The sequence below is a fragment of the Aptenodytes patagonicus genome, chromosome 13, assembly GCF_965638725.1.
Source record: "Aptenodytes patagonicus chromosome 13, bAptPat1.pri.cur, whole genome shotgun sequence".
Lineage (NCBI taxonomy): Eukaryota > Metazoa > Chordata > Aves > Sphenisciformes > Spheniscidae > Aptenodytes > Aptenodytes patagonicus.
The window spans coordinates 12,335,126-12,345,183 of record NC_134961.1 but is presented as its reverse complement, the minus strand read 5'-3'; the positions used below and the strand labels follow the sequence as shown (position 1 = coordinate 12,345,183).

Sequence of the window (10,058 nt, the reverse complement as noted above, 5' to 3'; positions counted from 1 at the left end):
CGGGGAGGTCGCTTCCCTGAACGCAGAGTGGGGCGATCCCGGCACCGCGGAGGGGACCCGCGGCGCGGTGGGATTTACCCCCGGTGGGGCCGTGCCTCGCCGGCCTGCGGGGGTGGCGCGGGCCCTGGCGGGGACGGGCTGGGTGCTGCGGTGCGGTTGCTATGGTTACGGCAGCCATTCCCGCACTGCGGCTGCGCGGCGCGTGGACCGCGGCGGCGGTTGTGAGGCGCGGGGCGGCGGCCTGGGGCGGTGGGGGGCTCCGGGGTCTGGCGCCGCGGCCCTGCGGGCGGGAAGGGCTTCCAGCACCGGGCTGCCCTCGCCGTCCCGCGGTCTCCCACTCGGGCCCTTCGCGCAGCCTGAGCGCAATTGATCGGATGCTGTAATTGCCCGAGCAGAACGAGGCGCTGGTTGGAAGCAAGCAGCGGTGAGAACATGGCGGTTGCTTGAGACTGTCCTTGTCAGCCCTCGCCACTGCAGCACGCGGATTTGATTCTTACTGTATTACAAAGCAGCCATGATCAGTCTATGAAATGAGTGGGAATTGTGATTTCGGCTGTTCAAGCAGTCCTGTAACCTTCAAGTAGCTCTTAACTGGCAAAACAACTTTATTTTTATAAGCTGTAGTGGTTATTCTGTGTTTTGGTTCAATCTGCAACTTGTAACTTTGGAAGCAAGTTAAATTAATAATAGTAGTGCAGCTGTAACTTTTTGAGAAATGGTTTTCAACTTTTCCACATGACTAAATATAGACACCTAAAAATCGCCTAGTAAAGATGGAGACTTCTGTGTAGCAAAAGTAAGTCTATTGACAATGCTTCTGTCATAGTGGTTTTGATGGACTTCACAGAAGTAATTCACAGGCATTGCTTCCTGTTAACCCTGCAGTCTGTCTACCACAAGCTGAAACCACTGCCTTGAGGAACTGTTATTACAGAAGTAACTTAAAAATACACGCATAATTAAGGTTGATAATTTTTCATGTAGTTAGCTGTTTTGTTTTTTTTTTTTAAATAGATTATAGGGGAAAAAATCTTTACATAAGGACAGTAAATGTTCAGAAGGAAAATACACATTGAGATGATTCAGTAGTTATGGCAAAGGATAAGAAGAAAGATGGCAAGAAGGCAGAAAAACCTGTACGTCCTCCTATTCCTGCACAAGATACTACAGCTGAGAATAGTTCAACACAGCTGACAGATTTGCAGACTTTGGTGAATGGAGTGGAAGAAACACAAGGAAATCCAGTGATATCAAATAAAGAACCAGAGGAGGTAGAGAAACCTCCAGTCCAAGATGTTCCTCAATACTACGAGGAGCCTGTTCTTACTCAAGTTATTGTAAAAAGGTATGCTTGTTACAAATACATCAGTGAAGTCAAGAATTCTTGTTTAAGTATCTCTGGTATATCCAGTGTCATACAAACACAGATTTGACTCTTGATTTGAGGCAGTGAATTGGGTTATTCAGAGCTAGTAGCCGTGACACCTTATGAGACGGATACATGTGGAATTCTGCTGCCTTCTTGCATCCTAGGGTGTTGCTGGCGCTCTCTGCTTGCCAAAAGCCTCATTCTTTTAGCTTGTTCATCTACGGTGAAGTTTTGTCCAAGTATGCAGACAGTTGGTGAAGAAAATGTAGCTCTGTCATTTAATGTTCAGTTGTTGTTGTTATTATAATTATTATAATTATTTTATTGTTATTAGCCTTTTAAACAGCCTAAACTGAGGAAACAGGTGAATGGTAGCATTAACCAAATCCTTTGGTAATTCAAGGGGACTAATATGTAATATTTCACATACTGACCAGGTTGCCTGGTTGTAAGCTAGTAAATGCTAACAATGTGCTTTGTTTTCTTAATTGAAAGAAATAAGGCAGCACAACAATTAAGTGAAATACTACGAGGAAGATGAAAAATGGGATATTTTGTTGTAGCTCATATTCCTACATAAGATGCAACAACTGGCCTGTGTGTAGACCATGGTAAATTAAAGGTATTATGTCTGTTGTGATTTAGGTCTACTGGCAGTGACTTGAAATCTTCATCTTTAGTTTGTTTTCCTTGTAGCTATGAAGGTGAAAAAGTCCATGGATTGTATGAGGGTGAAGGATTTGCATATTTTGAGGGGGGAAATACATATAAGGTGAGTGTATAAATCTAAAAAAAAAAAAGTAGTGGATCAAGTTCTTTCTCTAGAACAGGCAGGCTATTTCTTTTAACATAGGTGGAGGTTGAGCACTTAGAATGTGTAAGCATTGAAAGCTCTGTTGGTTTCTGGCATTAAAACTTCAAACTAGTAGTTGGAGGGGAATTAATAAGTCATTATTTTGAAATCTTGTAGTCACTGTAGGCTTCAGTTGTGGTAAGAATAAATTTGCAAATGATGCTGTTCTCTTCATTTTGAAGGGCATGTTTTCTGAAGGGCTTATGCATGGACAAGGGACTTACGTGTGGGCTGATGGAGTGAAGTACGAGGTAAAGTGCAATTTAACTTACAACTGAGCACAATTACAGTGAGTTGTATGTGCAAATTCAAGGAATGTAGATTGTTGCAGTAATTGGTACAGTATGGGTGGCAACTGCAGAACTATGGCAGTGATTTCAATCACAAGCCTGACTTCTCCCAGATGGTTGGGGAACAGTGAGTCTTAGTTTTTTAAATGTTGTAATTTAATCTTTTAGGGAACATTTGTTAAGAATGTGCAGATGTTTAATGGCCGTTATACATGGAATGATGGCAGCGTTTATGAAGGATCAATTAAGAATGGAGTTAGGCATGGATTTGGATTTTTCAGGAGTGGTACTCATCCTGTTTCTTACATTGGCTATTGGTGTAAAGGCAAAAGACATGGAAAGGTAAGTAAGAGCACCAAATGAGAGCATGGTCTTGGGTGACTACCTTCTAGAACAGCAAGCACTCTTGTGGAAAGGTTTTGCAAAAATGCTTTGTGCCGTTGCATGGTCTTATGCTATGTAGAGATCTGTTTTTCCTAAGGATCTTCTCTGAAGTTGTGATTGCTAATTAAAACAAATGGGATGGGATCTTGTTTGTAGTGGAGGAGATGAACGGTATCCTAAAAGAGTATTTGGCCTATTGTGTGGTTTGTCCTTTATGCTGCTCCAGGTAGGTGATGACAAAGTCAAAACTGACGACTGCATCAGTAGCTGTGTAACAATGACAGAACAATTAGCTTCCCAGTAATGACAACATGATCCTGCCTCCCAAATGCGTTAAGCAGACCAAGTATGATAATTACAATTAAGACTGCCTTATCTAGTGTAAGTAACATCTAGTTCCAACATTTTAAAGGCAAGTGGTGCTTTTATGTGTCTCCGTTTTGTGCATCCAGATTGAGACACTCTTCTGGGCCTGACATTTTGAAGACCGATGCTCAGCATGTGAGGAAGATCCATTCTAATCACATGGGTTTTTGTTCTGTGTCACTAATAAGACACTAAAATCACCCAGGCTGCTGTCGATGGTCACCAGTGCAATGGTCTGTCCAGTTTGTTCTGAGAGGAAGCTATCAAATAGAGAAAGACAGCACAACTAACACTGTAGACCTACTGTTGGAAGTTGAATTCTGAATGTCAGAAAACTGATCTACATCAGAGTGACTGCTGTGATTAAGTTGCCAAAGTTAACTCTCTGAAAGTATTTCCAAGGGGTTTGAAAAACATGAGACTTTGACGTAATGTAATACAATTTTTTTATTTTTTGTTTGAACACTTGGTCTTTTTAAGGTCTTAACTAATATTCATCAAAAGAGGTTGCTTTTTATTTAATTTTATCACTTCAGTTGCTTTCAGTACAGTGTCTCGAAGTGACTAGAAGTAAGACCGTGATTACATGTGTCTTGCGTAATTTGTATGCGATGTTTTATTAATGTAGATGAATATTTAGGTATTTAAATTGACCATACTGTTTGTTTCAGGGTACCATTTATTATGATCGGGATCATACCTCTTGGTATTCAGGCGACTGGGTAAATAATGTCAAAGAAGGATGGGGAATGAGATGGTAAACGTGATAACACTTGTTTTTATCTTCATATTTTTTTATTTTACATGTATTATCATACAGTTTCTCCAATTGTTTAAAATGGATACAAATGCTACCATTTCATAGTAGTGTGTACTTTCTGCAGTGGAATAAATAATTGTATGAAGTGCTTTATAATAATAAAATAGACCTCTATAGCTTACATTTTTATGTTGGTATATTTCTGCTGATCATTTGCACAAAAGAATGTCTAAAGACAAAATCCAAAATCAGCTTTGGTAAACCACAAATCAACATTTAAAAACAAATAAACACAATTTATTTGACCAGATGGAGCTGCTTTCACGAATAAATATATTATTTGTGGAATTATATATAAAAGAATATTTTGATTAGCTATGGTGAAGACTCTTTGGAAAAAAAGAACTGGTTAATATTTTTATAGTGATTTGTAAGTTAAAAATAGGAGGTAAACAGTGGGTACAATCCAACCTCTGTATCCATGTCACAGTGAGCCAACGTTCAAATTAATGCTTATATTTAGCATTAATAAATGCTAATTTATTAGCAATTAAGTTTTGCATAAACCTTGCTTTCATAAGATCCACTCAGAATATACTATGAATGAGTCATTAACTTTTATTGTTTTCTTGCAGCTATAAGTCTGGAAATATCTATGAAGGTCAGTGGGAGAAAAATGTACGTCATGGAAAAGGAAGAATGAGATGGTTGACAGCTAATCAAGAGTATATGGGGCAGTGGGTGTACGGCATACAGGTACTAATTTCTTCCCCAGCAACCTGTTTAGTTCAGCATCTGTCCACTACTCTAGTAAAACTAGATAGGGAGTTTTGTGTAATATCAAATGACTTTGTATGATTTTTGCCAGTTGAGATAGCGGAAATATGCTGTTTATTGTAAGTTGATTCTCATGTTAGCAATATTCAAATTTTTAAAAGGCTTTTGACTTAGTCTTACAAAATCATAATGTAATTGTCCAATGGAAAAGATAAACTTTTTTCATTAAAAAAAAAGTTTAAAAAGTTAAATGTTTGTGACTATACTTAGCTTGAGATATGACTTCAACAGTGAGTATATGTGGCAATTTGCTTCTGTGTCACCTGTAAAATATTAGACAACCCTGTTCTCTCTTGTAAAAGTTTTATGATGGAAGGAGAAGATTTCTGGCATTTTCTGTTCCTTCCGTTTATTATTCTGTTGGAAAAAGAATGTGAGCTACTTCCTCTGTCTCTTCACTCTGCATAAAATTGTCAAGGAGTCCAGCTTCTGGAACATTGTGGCTCGCTCTCTGGCATGGTGTTCCTCACCTGGCTTGTTCAGCATTACAGTCAGAAGGATTCAGGCAGGAAGGATGTCTTCAGGAGTCCTGTTGGTAGAGCTTGCTCAAGTGTGTGTTGATTCGGTGTATCCTCTGGGCGCTTCTCCCATGCACCTTTGTAGAATACGGTTCTATGGATGATTTGAAGTACTGCAGCTATCAACTGAGTGCTTTTATTTGAGAGATTTGCCAACAGTGACTCTTAAAGATGCCTAGGTGGTTCTCCTTTTTAAAAGTCTGGACCTGTAGCAATTGTAGCTCTTCTGGAGATGTTTGTTGTTTGTTTGTTTTAAACACACAAATTTTTTTCAGCATGGATATGGCACCCACATATGGTTTTTGAAAAGAATGCCTGCGTCTCAGTATCCCTTAAGGAATGAATACATAGGTGACTTTGTAAATGGGGAACGACATGGACATGGGAAGTTCATATATGCCAGTGGAGCAGTGTATGATGGTGAATGGGTTTGTAATAAGAAGCATGGCAAGGTGAGTATTGACAAGTAGTAAGAAAAAACTACAGACAACACCAGAGGAGACTATTCTCTTCTGTGTAGTGGATCTCTAGATTTCTGTACAGAAAACTACATTCAATTTGGATTGTGGATGGAATCCCAACATAAAGGGCAGAGTCCGCTGAAAGCAGTAGGAGTCCTTCCAAGGACCTTGCTGGGCCACAGATATGTCTCTGTGGTTAGATGTGTGTTTGTGTGTATAAAGAAATACATTTTACTGTGGAGATTTTCAGGTGCATCTTGATTTTTTTTTTTTTAATTTTTTTTTTGCAGTGGTTGGTCAGTACTTTCACTTTTATACTATGAGTTAACGGATTTCAAGCTGTCCTTGCACAGAGATGTTCTCACGTTAACAGACTGTTTTAAAAAAACCCGTGAGTGGAGTGCCACATACGCAAACTAAAGATTGCAAACAAGGCTTTCTATGTGTGTGTGGGGAAATGTTTTTTCCTCAAAATACTTTTCAAAATTAAACAGATATATAGGCAATTCTTCATCCCAGCAGTGTACTTTAATTAACAGATGACAAAGTACTTTATAAAACAGGGTAGGAAAAATTATTTTGCTTTATTTTATCTCATATATTGCATTTTAGCCAAGATTCTTAAAAGGAAATTTGATGGAGAGCATTACAGTTATTTTTTTTGATCTTTGATTTATATTTATATTGAAATTAATCTGTCTGTAGGGCAAGTTTGTCTTCAAGAATGGTCATGTTTATGAAGGAGAGTTCATAGATGATCATATAGTAGAAGATCCTGCTTTTCGAGTGGATGCAATGAATGCAAAAGAGCTGAATGCCATTTGCACAGGAAGTCATTTTGGCACTGGTAAACAGCTTAAGAAAACAAATTCTACACAGTTCACACTTTGTTGTTCCTTTTTATTATAATGTGAAGCTGTTCATACTTACTCAAGAGCCAGACATATTTCTTCAAAGAACTTTAATGAAGATGAGTTATCTTAATAATTAATGACTTTTGCTCCCATGCTTCTTGTTTCCTGCGCATGACACTTGAATTGAGTGACACATCCACACTACATCATGTAATGCTTTTTGAACACTGCTGTCTGGAAGCTTCATAACCTATGTAATATGTGCATTTCCTTTTGGCTAGGGGTTGGATTTGACAAAATTACTCTTCAGTTGTTATGCTGTTGATTATGAAATCTCTACTCCTTGCTGTAAAGGAGTCTATTATTCTCACTTTGAAGTCAGTAAGATAAGAAGGAATAACATATGTTTTATTTTCCCTGTGTGTGTGTATATACATTTTTAACTTCATTTTAATTTGTTCTAATTTATTTTATTTGCATGGTAGAAAATGTCACAATCATTAATGGCTCAGAAAATACTTCTATTCTGGGATCAAATATTGAGTTGGATATATCTTCACTGCTTGACTTGTTGCCAAGGGAAGAGAGACCTGAAGAAGTGAAACAAGTAAGAGCCTACTGTTTGATATTTTCAGTTTTCCCCCACAGTGTGTTTCATATTATTTTATTTCTGGTTTATTTGTATTAAAGTAACTCCTTCCATTAAAGAATTATTTGAAAATCTGAAGGCCATGAAAACAGAAGAGCAAAAAGAATGAATAGACAGTATTGCCTCTTCCTGAGCTTCCGCTAGAAGACAATAAAAAAGATGTTAACGTATCTGGAAGGGCATTCAGCAACTACCTTTAGCTACTGTGAGGTTTGTCTGCTGACAGACTAATTTATTTTTATCAGTAACCAAAAAATATGTATTATAACTACATTTGAGTAACGTTCTCATGAACACTTAACCAGGGATATGCTCTTCGAAGTTACAAGATCAAAAGCATTATATGCCCAGTTACAGGATCGATACAAGCTGATCCCTACTTGCTGTGAGACAATGCTGAAATCATATCCTGCTTTATTTAGGTAGAATTTGCTGTGTTGAGGCACATTACAGAACTGAGAAGAGTTTACACCTTCTACAGCGGCTTAGGCTGTGATCATTCTCTTGATAACACCTTCCTCATGACTAAGCTCCAATTTTGGAGATTTCTGAAGGACTGCCAGTTTCATCACTCCAACGTAACTCTTGCTGAAATGGATCGGATATTGAGTGGTTTGTATTTCTGTTGATTGGTGTCTAGAATCTAGGAATTTTAATAGTAAGCTGTGGAGAGTTGGAGTGGCAAGTTCTACTGATAGCTCAACTCTGGTAGTTAAGTGGCCCTGAGTGAGTACCTCTGTGCCTGTGAGTTCTCAGTGGATGCATTAACACTTCTCCAGGTACTTCAGGTGCTTAGGTGGGAAAATGCAAAATTAAAATACCGCTTAAAAAGTTGTTCTAAAGAGCCATCTGTTCAAAAATTGTATTCACCCCTGGTCTTGCCATTACTATTACATGCAGTTTTAAGAGATCTGAGAAAGATAAGTAGAAGAAACAAATCTTTTTCTTCTCATCTCCTCCCCCTCACCCCCAGTGCTCTTAACTTTGGTTTGCATGTAGTATTTTTTTTTCTTCCATAGAGACAGTTAATCAATTGGTTCCATTTAGACCTGCAGTGGGATGCACTGCAGTGTCCCTAGTGTCTGAAGGGTTTAACTCTAACTTTGCTTCCCCTTTCATTCCTATATGCTGAGTGGATTCATGTCTAGAACAAGAGAATTTGTTAAGATTCACCTATAGGCGAACAGTTCTCCCTTGACCTGCTTGTTTGGAAGTGATACTGTGGTCTGATTCTTCCAGGAGTGTTGTTACGCTGTGATAAGTAGAGATGGAGAGGATAAGAAAGGCTGACAAGTCGATATGCCTATAAGCCTTTTAATGTACGATAGCAATAGAGATTTATTTTGTCAAATTTTTTAGGTGATAAAACACCACTTGAAGAGATTCATTGTCCACATGAGACTTTACTGTTCAGAACATTTTTATCTTACCTTGTTCGTCTAGCATTTCATATCTATCATGAAGAGCACAAGTAAGTTTAATCTTTTAGTGAAATTTATTTCAGTGTAATCAGTTTGAGTCTTCCCAGACCAAGAGTATTTTTGTTTCAACTGTAGAGAGAAAGGTCCTTATCTGCATAAGTGTTTCTTAGAAATGATGTCCAGGAATGTGATTCCTGCTGCCTGTTGTATCCGAGGTAAGTAATGGTATTTCTTCTGCGCTGTGCAGAATTCATCAATTAGTACTGCATACCTCACAGTTTTATTGTAACTGTTATTTTTTCCCAATTAATTTTTAAAGGTATCCTATTTTCTGAAAAACAATGTACAGTTTTTGCTATGAGCTACATTGACAAATGCTGGGAAATATACAGAGCTTTTCGTAGACCAAGTACCAGACCTCCATTTGAACCCACAATGAAAATGAGGCACTTCCTTTGGATGTTGAATGTAATAATCTTTTTTTTTTTTTAATTTCGTGTGATTAGATGCACTTTATTTGTTCAGTTTATATAAGCATTTTAAAATACTTCCTGTGGCTTCTGCACAGTTGAAAAGGTAGGAGCGATGTAATTTGTACAAACTGTCCAACAAACATTAGAGGGACAGTTGTTCTATAGAAATTATTTATGTACTTTTGCAGGATTGAATTCTGATTTTGTACTTGATAATTTCAAATAATCAAATCTTAGACAAATGTGTTTTAAGGGAATATAAATGTTTTTGCTGGCTTCCCCTCCCCACCCCTATCCTGTAAAATGTATATATGAAAATGTCTTACTGGTAGAACTCAAAGACTGGCAGCTTTTGGAATAACACAGTAAACCATTTTAATAATGTATTAATATACTGTAAGATGAACATGAGATTCTTTACTAAAATTCAGTAATTCAGGGACAGATCAGGATTACACTGAAGCTAGGGAAAAATTCCCATTGATATGCCTGGGTTTTGGGTTACTGTCACTGTTTAAATCCAAGCCTTTTTTCATGAAAAAAACCTAATAAAAACTAATAAAAATACCAGATGGCAAAATTGTAATTTTTTAAATATTTTTATTTATGAGCTTTCACAAGTTCTTTCTTAACACTGTTTTTGCAGTCTAGGAAAAATTCCCATTGACTTCAGTAGGGCCAGAACGTCACTCTGTCATTAATTACGTATGTGGAAGTATCACTTGAAATGACTAGAAATTTTGACACAGGCTTTAAAAGGGAGGTAGATTAGGTCTATGTGGGAATACCTTAAGTGCTGTTAACATGTAACATTTACTCTTAC

At 37.8% G+C, this 10,058-nt stretch overlaps 1 protein-coding gene across 5 annotated transcripts in view; it reads left to right on the top strand.

Moving 5' to 3' along the window:
• Window positions 1-291: 291 nt before the first annotated feature.
• The window catches only part of LOC143166618 (radial spoke head 10 homolog B2-like), a 23,690-nt gene continuing 13,923 nt past the window's right edge, over window positions 292-10,058 (top strand). For all 5 annotated transcript variants that reach the window (XR_012996426.1, XR_012996427.1, XM_076351148.1 and 2 more), the window contains exons 1-14: window positions 292-424; window positions 1,015-1,345; window positions 2,066-2,141; window positions 2,405-2,473; window positions 2,681-2,854; window positions 3,934-4,019; window positions 4,658-4,778; window positions 5,653-5,829; window positions 6,544-6,685; window positions 7,178-7,299; window positions 7,764-7,953; window positions 8,701-8,812; window positions 8,898-8,977; window positions 9,082-9,230. Coding sequence is in view for 3 of the 5 variants with exons in the window: in XM_076351148.1 (XP_076207263.1) it covers window positions 1,092-1,345; window positions 2,066-2,141; window positions 2,405-2,473; window positions 2,681-2,854; window positions 3,934-4,019; window positions 4,658-4,778; window positions 5,653-5,829; window positions 6,544-6,685; window positions 7,178-7,299; window positions 7,764-7,953; window positions 8,701-8,812; window positions 8,898-8,977; window positions 9,082-9,230 (1,752 nt within the window). In the remaining 2 variants the exon portion in view is untranslated. The remainder of the gene's footprint in view (window positions 425-1,014; window positions 1,346-2,065; window positions 2,142-2,404; window positions 2,474-2,680; window positions 2,855-3,933; window positions 4,020-4,657; window positions 4,779-5,652; window positions 5,830-6,543; window positions 6,686-7,177; window positions 7,300-7,763; window positions 7,954-8,700; window positions 8,813-8,897; window positions 8,978-9,081; window positions 9,231-10,058) is intronic.